General features: G+C 47.6%; 1 protein-coding gene across 1 annotated transcript in view; it reads right to left on the bottom strand.

The window, feature by feature from the left end:
• Positions 1 to 1041: 1041 nt before the first annotated feature.
• LOC128838441 (transmembrane protease serine 11C-like) overlaps positions 1042 to 13197 on the bottom strand; it is a 56270-nt gene continuing 44114 nt past the window's right edge. Inside the window, exons 6-10 of the mRNA XM_054030624.1 lie at positions 10165 to 10203; positions 5960 to 6155; positions 4973 to 5232; positions 3959 to 4101; positions 1042 to 1203 (exon numbers count right to left, since the gene is read on the bottom strand). Coding sequence (XP_053886599.1) covers positions 1042 to 1203; positions 3959 to 4101; positions 4973 to 5232; positions 5960 to 6155; positions 10165 to 10203 — 800 coding nt within the window. The remainder of the gene's footprint in view (positions 1204 to 3958; positions 4102 to 4972; positions 5233 to 5959; positions 6156 to 10164; positions 10204 to 13197) is intronic.

The following is a 13197-nucleotide window of genomic DNA, read 5'->3' as shown; positions in this document are numbered from 1 at the left end:
CACTGAGTCCATTGAGTTGCTATTAAAAATATACTTTATACCCGCATGACAGATTTCCCCCCCCCCAGGAATCTACTTTTGGAGTCACTGAAATCCTCCTTCATCTTAGCTAGGCTCTGCCCTTAGTCCTGATTCTTGTGACTTCCCCAGACTCTGACTACCCCTTCGAACCTCTGACTGTGGGCTCTGGGGACTGTTACATTCTCTTGGGAGCTCCAAAACTCCCTCTGAAGTTTCTTCACAGCAGCCATGACCCCACATCGTAGGCCCTGGCTTCCTCAAGAGAGCTGAAGGTGGCGTCACATCCAAGTTATGTACTCACTGGCACAGCGCTACTTACTGTTGCAGGAGAAGGCAGTGCTACCTGCCTTTGGTTCCAACAGAGTTCTGAGGTCAGCAGTGATGTTGCAGTTTAAGATTAAGTGCAGTGCCCTAGCGCCAGGACCTTGCACTGCCATGCTGTATACTCTAGTTTATTTCTCGTCCTCCTCATTCCATGTTCTGGAGCAGTGGGGGAGGCCAGGCTCTCAGCAACTGAAGGGAAAGCCCTGAGTCTTAATTGCAACCAGTCTCCTGTGATTGGTGAACTGTGCTGATAGGCTCTGAAAGGAGGAACTGTCCAGCCTTGCCTGGCTAGAATAAAAGTGGCTAAGACTTTGGGCCCCAGTGGAGGAGGAGGAGGGTAGCAAGGCTGGGGGAATCATCAGACCTTGGGACAGGTAACTCTCCTTTCCTGGGGAAAGAACATACACTTTTTAACTAGTAAAATAAATAAATCAGCAGCTTTTTTTCATTTTGCTGGGGGCTTTCCTCTCCTCTAATAGGCCAGAGTGGTTCGGAGTTTGGAGAGGAGGCAGGTGATCTCACACCTTCAGTGTAAATTCACAAGGGGCTATGGCATCTCCAGCAGCGAAGCTCGCGCTTGTTTTGGACAGGAATTGATGTAGGGATATATAGATTAAATGACACCTTGTAGAGTTACAGACAAGTATGACCTGCATACAGCCTGTGTAGCTTAGTCCAGTTGTGACTTCTGCAGCATTAGAGGCCAATTTTTGAGGTGATCCAGTCCCGATAGTAAGTCACTCGTGTGTAGACTCCCGGCTTATTTGGTTTAGCACATTCATCTCCCCAGCTCACTATTCCCACGAGGTACCACATTCCTCTAGAATCTGGACTAACCAGTGGGCCACCAGAGTCACCCTATGAGAGGAGGAAAAAAGAGAAAAAAGAAATTGAGTGTACCAGAAAGGAAAATATAGCTATTTTCACAGGCAATAGGGTGTGGAAAGGGACAGCTTCCTTTGATGGAAGATGGGAAGAGAGCATTATTTAAAGGAACACCATCAACCTGGAACTTAGTCACTTTCCAAAAACTAAGGGTACATCTATCCCGCAAATGAAGGCAGCACAGGTAGGCATACCCATGTGAGTTTTAATCTAGCTAGCACGGATAACAACAGTAGTGAAGATGTGGCGACACCAACTTCAGCGTGGGCCAGCAACCAGAGTAGGTATCCGGAGTCCCTGGTGGGCTTGTACTGAGATGGCTAGTCCGCGCCGAAGCCCGTGCCACCACGTCTTCACTACTACTGTTATCCACTCTAGCTAGACTAAAGCTACCATGGGCATGTCTACCCATGCTACACTCACACCTTCATTTGCCGTGCAGATGTGCCCTACAGCACTGGTTCTCAACCAGAGGTACGCCTACCCCGGGGGGTACTCAGAGGTCTTCTGGGGTTACATCAACTCACTAAATATTTGCCTAGTTTTATGGCAGGCTACATAAAAAGCGCTAGCAAAGTCAGTACAAACTAAAATTTCATACAGACAAAGACTTGTTTAACCTGCACTATATAAGATACACTGAAACGTAAGTACAATATTTATATTCCATTTGATTTATTTTATAATTATATGGTAAAAATGAGGAAGTCAGCAATGTGTCAATAACAGTGTGCTGTGACACTTGTATTTTTATGTCTGATTTTCTAAGCAAGTCGTTTTGAAGTGGGGTGAAACTTGAGGGTACACAAGACAAATTAGACTGTTGAAAGGGGTACAGTCGTCTGGAAAGGTTGAGAGCCACTGCCCTACATGATAAGCTGTGGTTCGTTGCCAGCCAAGGAGCCCCCCTGCCAGTTTCTGTGGTTTTACAATCCCATTTCCCAATTATAATTTGTTAAGATTCTCTCTCAACAGGGGAACCTAACTAAGGATTTGATCTCAAGTCCACTGAAATCAGAGGGAGTCTTTCAGGGGAAACAGTAAAACAGCTGTACACAAAGTGCTGTCAAACGCGCACAGCAAACGGAACAAGAACAATATTTTCCCCGCAATCCTTTCCCTTCTAAACAATCTTAGGTGTTACTTGTAACTATAGTAGGTTAAAACGAAGTTTTCAGTCAGAACTGTGGTTTTTAAGTTGATGACATTTCTTTACATGTTAAACACATTAGCCTCTCTCAGATTTTAAATTCAGACACTGTGTAAATAGCATCACACATAAATCAGATTGGTCTGGGACGTTTACGGGATTTCAGGCAAGTTAGTTCTGGTATAACAGGGGATATATTCCCTTCCTTCACCAACTTTACTGAAAGATATAAATGACAGCCCTTTTCTATGTGGAGTAGAATGGGAACACAGGAACTAGGTTATCTGGACTGAAGATATTTAGGCCCCAATCCTGCAAAGACTTTTGCATATAATAATTTCATGCACATTGAATTGAATGGGAATACTCATATGCATAAAATTAAGCACTGCAGAACTCTTTGCAGGATTGGGGCTATAATGGGGAGCTGTTAAGTATTTAGACTCAACATTTAGATGAACTTTTCAGAACCTCAATAGAAATGTTAAAAATATTGCCATGGAGACAGTTTTTGTTTGGATATGATCCTGGCAGTCTGCACGTCAAACGTTGCAGCATCCCATGTACATCTTGTTTTAGAACAATCTTTAATTATTGTTTCAACCAGTTTTCCTGGTCCTGAAGCTGTCTCACTGCTCCGTAATGCCTTAGCACCTTTTAAAAAAAAACAGGTACATTTGCTGCTCTCCAGACCAGAAACTGATTTTAATGAGTGATTGCACATTTTAATAAGCGATTGCTCAGCCACTTCATTCCTAAACTCCTTCAGAATTCTTGAACGGTTACTGTCTGGTCCTGGCTGCCTGCTGCTGTTGAATTTTTTAATGTTTGACATCTCAGATGATGCCTCATTTTTATTATCTGGAAAAAAGCAGGTCAGGTATCACTCAGCGTCAAAGCTAGCAGAGAGAGAGTACAAAGTAATTTGTTCCTTATGGGACAGATTCTCATTTATCCTAAGGCCACTTTATTGCACTCTAGCAGTGCAAAAGGGCCTTAAAATAGGCATAACTATAATTCATCTTAACTCTGCTGTCATGACTAGCTCCAGCATAACAATTTACTCTCACATTAAGGCGCCTTTATAGAGCAGAGCCGAGCCTGAATGTAAATGGGAATCAGGCCCACTTCCTAGCAGAAAACAAATCACTTGCCAACAAGAAGTCAATAGCTGCAAGGTGGGGATGGAGGAAGGCTGAAGCAGCGACACAGGGAAGCCAGGAGATGGCAATACTTGTGGGAGCTGGTGGGGAGTGACAAACTGTGCAGGCCATGATGGGAGATAAAGATTGGGCACCAGCCAACTTTGAATTACAGGGCTCCAGTTCCATCTGGCACTTTTGAATTTTACAAGTACTCTCCTAGTTCTGTTAATATGAGTTTTATGTGCTAAACTGCAGGTAAAAAATGTTTTATTTTACAAACCTCTTTGCCAGAGTCTTGGTTGAATCAGAACCCATATAAACAAAGAACCCAGGGAAGGAGCAGACACAGTATTGGTTAAGATTTGGGGATCACTATATTTAATCATTTAAAGTCATTTTCCCTACTAGTTCTCAGTATTGAGCTTAGACCTACCTGACAGGCATCTACTCCTCCTTCCAAGTATCCAGCACACAACATCCCAGGTGTGATGACCCCATCGTACACTTCTTTCCTATTGCAAGTGTTTGAGTCTATGAGTTTCACTGTTGCTTCCCGGAGAACATTAGGACTCGGGCCTGAAGGGAAAAAATGACTCTACAAATATAAATCCTTTGCACTAGCTAAGATGTGGAAGGAGCATTTAGCATCTGTTCATGGGTGAGAGTGCTGGGCTGGGCTAAGAAGACATAGAGTTGCTCCAGCTTGTACCACTTTTCATAGATTGAAGTAATATACGGGAGGAGTTGTACATACATTATAATCAACATTACTTTGTAGGAAGGGCTTGAAGGGTTCCATAGTAAAGAGCTGTGAGTCACTGATTAAGATGGCACACTCTCATATGAGGACATAGGAGCGGTATCACTGAGGTGGGAGAGGAGGCCTACCACAGTCGATTTACTCCTGAGTACAGTACCATACAATGGAGCAAAGGCTAATAATTTCAGCAGGTGACACGGAGCCAAGATGGCTAGTTCTATGGCTAGTTTTGTTCTGACTGTGCGAACTTGAGTAAGCCACCGATCTCCAGCTCCGTTTGCACCCCTGCTCCATGGGTTATAATACATATCTCACAAAGGTTTTGGGAAACCCCAATCAAGGTCAGCACCCTGTTGTCATATTCACTGTACAAACACATTGCTAGACAGTGCCTGCCACAAAGAGCTTGCAATCTCAAATGTATGGACAGAAACAGAATGTCAGACTCCTCCCCAGTTTCTGTTTCAGTGGCTGGCAGCTTTTGTCTTTTTCCAACCCAACATTAGAGAGCAAGTAAATGCAGAATGTGTTTCTTATAGTTACACAAATCTATGAATTTTTTGCAAGGATTAAACAAGATGTGGCCACACAGCTGCTCTCACTTAAACAGTTAGTTGGACTCATCATTAATGTAAAACGTCAGATGATGTTATTATTTTTTTTTTTTTTGCAGATGGAGGCACTCACCATCGTCGCTCAGTGCTCCCCAGCCTGTGATGACAGCGTCAGAATTATATGGGAAAATCTGAGATGGATCTGGCAGACAGACGCGATGTACGGTATTTGTAAAATCAACTCCTTTCGAGAGTTTCACGATAGCTATATCATAGTTGTGTGCTGGATAACGGTACTTTTCATGGACAATAATAGCTTTGACAAAGCGTTTCATTCTTGAAGGTCTTAAAAGAGTTCCAAAGGTAACAGTCCATAGACGTGGGTTATTTGCTCTGGAAAAGATGAAAGAACTTTGTAGATATATTTAAGCCATGGAGATAAAGGTCTCTAGATCTGGTCCAGTGTATGTAGCTCAAAACCTCACCCATACTTCCTTACAAAAGCCTCGGAAGATCTTGGTGGAATGGGGAATTGGGCCTGCACCATCCCATCTGTATTACTCACTGGCCAAATCATAAATGTGGCCAGGTAGCTTCCCAATACACAAAGCGAATACAGCACACTACAGCAGGTAACCAGAGGTGCTTGCCTTGCCATTTGCTGACCTTTAATCTATTCCAGTTTTTATATTGCCACACCCTTCCGAAGCAATGAGTCTTCACTGTCTCCTTGGCTATTCAAAAAAGGAGTGATGGAACCATCAAATTCTAACCTCTGCTCCAGGGAACACCACACACCGCTGTCCATAGAAGGAAAGGGGTAAGGTGACCTAATGGCTCAAAAAACATGTATATTTGGGCCAAGCTGTGATAGCACGAAGTCATTCCTCTTGCTCTACCTGACCAGAGCCACTTCCTTTGGAGCATCTTCCAGAGCCTTTTCCTTAGGAACTATTTTCTCAAGCTTCAAAAAGAACGGTCACCGCTCTCTGCCTGAAACGCTGCAACTTTACTACGGCCCTTCCGGGGCTTGGCATTGGTTCTGAATGGAGCACCATTTGATGTGCAGGTCAGTACATACCACATCTTACTGCAGTCTCTTTCAGAGCTGGGAACTTACTTTCTAAAGCAGTGAGCTGCAGACAGAAGCCACGTGTTGCTGATCAGCGTTGCACCACAACGGTGGATGTTGTTCTGCCGTAAACTCGCTTGCCACGGCCAATCCCCAAGCTCTGCAGAAGCCAACCCTCCAACTACTCTTTCGGACGTTGATGACGATTTTGATTTTGATGATCTATTCTGTCGTAACCCACAGACTGTCAAAATGGGGAGAGAGAACATAAGTCATTTCTCAATGTACTAATTGTGCCTCTTGATGCCTCTAGGCACATGTACAAAATGTACCGTAAGATAACATGCAATTAGACCCTGTAATGACATAATGTCAAACTCAAAACATGCCCTGATATGGAGGCTGTCCACACCCACCCCCTCAAGTAAAAGTCTGAGAGAACAGATGAGGCTTGTGGAGAGCCATGAAGTTCAACAGACTCAGGCTCAATTGCATGACTAAGAGGAGCAAATTCTAGAGTCAAGAGCCCTTCACCCCGCCTCCAAGGAGTGTCGGTTTGAATGTCACAGCTGGTCTCAGTTGCTGGGATAAGTTGCTCAGTTGCGCCTCTCTAAGACAGATGGGACCCACACCATGTAGTATTTTACAGAAAAAGCAGCACCTTGAATTTCAGCCAGACATGACTTGGAAGACAGTGCAACATATGGAGCGTGTATGCAATGCTCTCTCAGTGAAACACTGCTATAGAAACTGGCAGCTGCCATTTGCACCAGCTGAAGTTTCCAAATGGTTCTTGAGCGTAGCCCCAAGTAGAGCATGTTGCACTAATCCAAGCCGGAAGTGACAAAGGCATGGATAACCATAGCGAGGTGTGCATCTGACAGGAAAGGTGACAAGCTCTTTGCCAAGAGGAGACAAAGACAAGATTCTTGGCTTCTGCTACTACCTGGAAATCCAGGAGTAGCTGACGGTCTGTCAGGCATAAAGCCGTCAGCTGCACCTGTTCAGTACTCCTGACACCCTAGGCTGCCTGATGGACTGCCCTGCCTGACTGGCTGAGAGAGCCAGAAGGCCGGTTCTTAACCCTAGCAGCAGCAGTAGCTTGCTGGCTGCTTAACACACATGTCCACAGACTCTCTGTCTCCCTGCACTCATCTCTCCGAGCTCTGCTCCTGCTCTGCTCTTCCACAGCTCCAGCCCAGACCCTGACCAGCCTTGCTCCTGCCCTTCCCTAACTCCTGGTCATCTGGTTCCGATCCTCAGCTCCGACTCCTGACTCCAACTCTGCCTCAACCTTTGGCTCTGTCATTCGGACTCTGACTTCAGTTCCAATCCCCAGCTCTGACGCCGACCCTGTTTTGACCCCAGACTCTGGAATTCGGCCTCCAACCACTAGGTCTGACTCCTGCTCTGACTGCCTATGACCTGGTCTCCTGACAGTTTGAGCAGCCCAAATTCTAAAACAGGGGAACTAGGCCGACAAGGGGTCCAGACCAGTGGCTAGTACAGATCCCTCCTGGCCAATCTTTCCCTGCTCCTATTTCTGCTGCACCCGCAGTTGTTCCCCACTGACCAATGCAGAGTGGAGCTCATTATTAGCCGGCTGACTGGGGAAGCTCTGGCCTGGGCATTCCCACTCCTAGAGAAAACAAGCCCACTCCTGGGCCAGCTTGAAGCCTTCATTCATGCCGTGGCCACGATCTTCGAGCGTAGAGCCGAGAGCACCCTTCGGGCATCACAGCAGCGACCTCAGCACGTTGCTAAGTATGCCCCAGAGTTCCACTGCTTGGTAGCAGAGACTGAATGGAACGAGGCCGCGCAGTATTATCATTTCTGCTTCAGCCTAAATGATGACATCAAAGATGAGCTCACATGAGTGGACTCCCCACCCATTATGGATGTCCTGATTGACCTCAGCATAAAGACTGACAACTGCTTGATGGAACGTAGCCAAGAAAGAAGTTCAGCTTCTGCCAGTCCTCCTGTCTCCAGCCCATCAACCTTCAGTGCTTTCCCCACAGCCCGAACCCATGCAGCTCAACAGAGAAAATGCAGCATCGAGCATTGTGGCTATGCCTGTACTGTGGAAGACCAGGACACTTCGCATTGGGCTGCCCTGCCAAGGTCCACTCTGCACCCAGGTCAGGGAATGCCAAGCCGCAGCCCCCAGGAGGGAGTGGCGCTCTCTGCCTTTTATCGGTACCCAGCATCCGTACCTGTCTGCTGATACACTGACAATGACCAGGTGTGTACTGACACATCTGCAACTCCCTCTGCAAGCCCGCACCCCTCCATCTCCAACGTCCACCTGGAGGCACTGGTGGATTCTGATGCCTCCGGCAACTTCATGGCTCAGGACTTCGTATGAGTACATCAGATCCCCACCCAACGCAAGGACACTCCAGACTTGGTGGAATCTATTGATGGCTCGCTCATTTCATCAGGCCCAGTTACCCCCCAGACCACACCCCTGCAGGTGGTGACTCTTCGGGGTCACCAAGAAACCCTTCAGTTTGCCCTTATCTGAGCACCACATTTTCCAGTTGTTCTCAGCATGCCCTGGACACTTCTTATGATCCATGCATTCATTGGCAGGCAGGCACAATACTGTTCGGCTTCCCACATTGCCAACAATTCTGCCCCTGGAATCCAAATATGGGGACCGTAGACTGGGAGCCTTCCTCGAGATTCCGAGTCTGAGCAGGTTAATCCCCAGGGAGTCTTGTTACCCACTGCAGTCCAGTCCACTGCCTCCATGTTACCACTTAAATATAAGGATTTTGCCAATATGTTCGAGAAACAGAATGCAGATGCTCTGCCACTCCATTGCAGCTGTAACTGTCCCATCAACTTTCAGCCCACTCCAATCCCCTTTGTCCGCATCTGCTTCCTTTCGGAGCCAGAACTTCAGGTTCTCCATGACTACCTCCAGGAATATCTACAAATGTGGTTTATCCATCCTTCCATGTCTCCAGCCGGGGCTCCAATTTTCTTTGTGAAGAAAAAAGATGGCTCAATAAGGCCTTGTGTTGACTATCGGCTGTTAAACAGAGTCCCAATTCGAAATCAATGTCCTCTCCCTCTCATTAACGTGCTTTTACAAAAGACTCCGCTCTGCAAAGGATTTTACTTTGCAGTAAAATATAACTTTGTCCCAAATAGAGAGGGAGATGAGTGGAAGACCAACTTCCATACGTGGGACAGACACTGAGTGCCTGGTCATGCCATTCGGCCTGTGCAATGCCCCAGAAACATTTCAGTACTTCATAAACAATATCTTCAGAGATGCGTTAGACTGCCATGTAGTCATTTATCTGGACGACATACTCATCTTTTCTGACAATCAGGCTTCTCTTGATCAGCATGTCCACGGCATCCTAGACTTTGCCAATGCCATCTATATGCCAAGCCCCAAAAATGCAAGTGTGACCAGGATACAATAGAATTCTTTGGTTACATTATCTCCTCTGAGGGAATAACCAGGGACCCATGCAAGGTGGCCGTCACCTCCGACTGTGCTGCAGCAAAGGACACCAGTGGGGTCCAATGGTTCCTAGGCTGTGCTAACTTCTACCGGTGATTCATTGAGGGATTTTCCAGACTAGTTGCTCCTCTGAGCACCCTTCTGTGAAAAGGAGTCCGGTTCACCCTTGGAAACCCATGTAGTAGAGAGAGGGGAATGTTGTTTCTACTGGAAGTGGTCAGGTTTCCTGTCCAAGTGCTCACAGCCCATAAAAACCTGGAATATCTTCGAGCAACCGGATACTTCAACCAACAACAGATCCACTGGTCCCTCTTCTTCATCCAGTTTGACTTCATAGTTGCCTATTGCCCAGGAACCAGAAATGGGAAGACCGACGCTCTGTCCCATAAGGCTGAGTACCTGGAACAGGTGAGAAGACTCCCTCTGCGATTCTAAAGGCATCCAACTTCATCAATGGCACAGCAGACAACAGCGTAATGGAGTCAGATCAGCTCAGATCTGCCAGACTCCGGAGAATGTGGACGCCTCCTTCAGGCAAGCCCCCCGCAGGGTGGGAGGCTCAGGCGAGCCCCGGGTGGTGTTCCGTTTTCCCTTTGGGAAATATGGTCACCCTAGTAAAACCTGAAGGAATGGGGAAGATGCATCCCCCATGACAGTGCAAGGCTCTGTGTAAAGTCAACTTCATTCAAGAGAAAAAGAGGAAGCTTTTTAAAGGGCCAGAAAAATAAAACAGTCAGGGAATTGCCAAGCATGCAGTGCTTTCACTTACAGTCACTGAAGAGGGTTTCAGCGCTCTCTCTCCTCATATCTGAAATAAACAAACAAACAGAGTGAGTTCAGCACAGCCAGGGGTTTTTAACCTATGAATGCAGCTCAAATTAGGCCCAGTCCATAGTAAAGGGTGGGGTGGAGCTGAACTGCTACAGAGGAATCACTTGGAGGTGGTATATTTCCTGCTGTGCACCATTATTATATCCCCTGATGGGGCACAGCTTGGTCTCTCTCTAAGCAGCCAGCCATCTCCTATGGACCAGAGCACGGCCTGGGCACTGCAGAAGGCTCCGTATGCTCTCCCCCATCACACTCTGCAGCAGCATAAGGGTCAGACACAATCTGGCCCTGAGACTGTGAGCTCTTCATGGCAGGGGCCACGGCGCAGCTCCCCAGTGGGTGTAGTTTGTCAGCGTTGGCTCCGACTTCAATGGAGCTAAGACAACCTGCACCACCTGAGGAGCTGCTCCCACAGCTTCTTATTTGGACTGGGAGGTGCCTGGTACACTTTTGGAGGCTGAAATAAATAAATAAAATGAATACTAATAATTTGGTGTGTCACTGTGGGGCATTGATGGCACTGTTGAAATACCCTCCACCCCCAATTCATTACACCATATCTATGGTGTGATTCAGCACTCACAGAAGTCTGTGTAAAGGTTGTCAGTGATGTTAATGGGCACAGGGTCAGGCCCACAAACATCAATATAGTCCCCTGGCTACAACACCCACTTTCTAACCAGAGACCCGTTTCTGGTTACTTGCAGGGCAGTGGAAAAACTCACCTGTTCAATAACATTTTGAAGTTGTCCAATGACTCTTGAACAGCAACCTACACCTAGGTATCAACTAATACTTATTCTCATCCACGTCCCTCTCCTCTGCCTTCTCTTCCGTCACCTGGGTACCACCCGATACCTATCCTCATCCACGTCCCTCTCCTCTGCCTTCTCTTCCGTCACCTGGGTACCACCCGATACCTATCCTCATCCACGTCCCGCTCCTCTGCCTTCTCTTCCGTCCCCTGGGTATCAACCGATACCTATCCTCATCCACGTCCCACTCCTCTGCCTTCTCTTCCATCACCTGGGTACCACCCGATACCTATCCTCATCCACGTCCCTCTCCTCTGCCTTCTCTTCCGTCACCTGGGTATCACCCGATACCTATCCTCATCCACGTCCCTCTCCTCTGCCTTCTCTTCCGTCACCTGGGTACCACCCGATACCTATCCTCATCCACGTCCCTCTCCTCTGCCTTCTCTTCCGTCACCTGGGTACCACCCGATACCTATCCTCATCCACGTCCCTCTCCTCTGCCTTCTCTTCCGTCACCTGGGTACCACCCGATACCTATCCTCATCCACGTCCCTCTCCTCTGCCTTCTCTTCCGTCACCTGGGTACCACCCGATACCTATCCTCATCCACGTCCCTCTCCTCTGCCTTCTCTTCCGTCCCCTGGGTATCACCCGATACCTATCCTCATCCACGTCCCTCTCCTCTGCCTTCTCTACCATCACCTGGGTATCACCAGATACCTATCCTCATCCACGTCCCTCTCCTCTGCCTTCTCTACCGTCACCTGGGTAGCACCAGATACCTATCCTCATCCACGTCCCTCTCCTCTGCCTTCCCTACTGTCACCTGGGTACCACCCGATACCTATCCTCATCCACGTCCCTCTCCTCTGCCTTCCCTACTGTCACCTGGGTATCACCCGATACCTATCCTCATCCGCGTCCCGCTCTTCTGCCTTCTCCACTGTTACCTGGGTATCACCCGATACCTATCCTCATCCAAGTCCCGCTCCTCTGCCTTCTCCACCGTCACCTGGGTATCACCCGATACCTATCCTCATCCACTTCACTCTCCTCTGCCTTCTCTTCCGTCACCTGGGTATCACCCGATACCTATCCTCATCCGCGTCCCTCTCCTCTGCCTTCTCCACCATCACCTGGGTATCAACCGATACCTATCCTCATCCACGTCCCTCTCCTCTGCCTTCTCTACCGTCCCCTGGGTATCAACCGATACCTATCCACATCCACGTCCTGCTCCTCTGTGTTCTCTACCATCACCTGGGTATCACTTGATACCTATCCTCATCCACGTCCCGCTCCTCTGCCTTCTCCTCCGTCACCTGGGTATCACCCGATACCTATCCTCATCCACGTCCCTCTCCTCTGCCTTCTCTACCGTCACCTGGGTACCACCCGATACCGATCCTCATACGCGTCCCGCTCCTCTGCCTTCTCTACCGTCACCTGGGTACCACCCGATACCTATCCTCATCCACGTCCCGCTCCTCTGCCTTCTCTACCGTCACCTGGGTACCACCCGATACCGATCCTCATACGCGTCCCGCTCCTCTGCCTTCTCTACCGTCACCTGGGTACCACCCGATACCTATCCTCATCCACGTCCCGCTCCTCTGCCTTCTCTACCGTCACCTGGGTATCACCCGATAACTATCCTCATCCGCGTCCCACTCCTCTGCCTTCTCTTTACCTTACTATATCTGGGTCCTGATCTAAAACCAACAGCAATCAGTGGGGATCTTTCTACTGAATTAAATCGGCTTTGCATCACACTGCTTGTCTGTTGTGTTAATATCAGTGGCATTCTGCTTGTGGACTTGACACTCCTTTCTATCTGTTCATTGAATTCAGTTTGTTTGCAGTCAGCAATTACTGTACCTGGGCTAATTAATTTCCTTATATTAAGTTTAAAAAAAAAGTATGTTATGATACAAAAACCAAAACCATCCTGTCCACACACACGTCTTAACTTCCGTGAGCATTAGCAGAGGGAAGGACAATGTTAAAGGAATAGACTGCTGTCGTTGTGCAGCTGCTGTGTTACTTTATAGGGATGGGGAAATTATTTATGACTGACTTTAAACCATGATTCTCTGTTCTTCATTATAATGTCAGATTATTGGCATAATAAAGGTAGATGAATTTTGATCAGTGATCAAGTGGCCAGTTGTGGGCTTCAATCACAGTATAAGTGTTCACTTCCGCTCTGAAGG

Source organism: Malaclemys terrapin, chromosome 5 (genome assembly GCF_027887155.1).
Source record: "Malaclemys terrapin pileata isolate rMalTer1 chromosome 5, rMalTer1.hap1, whole genome shotgun sequence".
Lineage (NCBI taxonomy): Eukaryota > Metazoa > Chordata > Testudines > Emydidae > Malaclemys > Malaclemys terrapin.
Note: the sequence above shows the minus strand (reverse complement) of the source record. Positions and strands in the feature narration are given on the sequence as shown.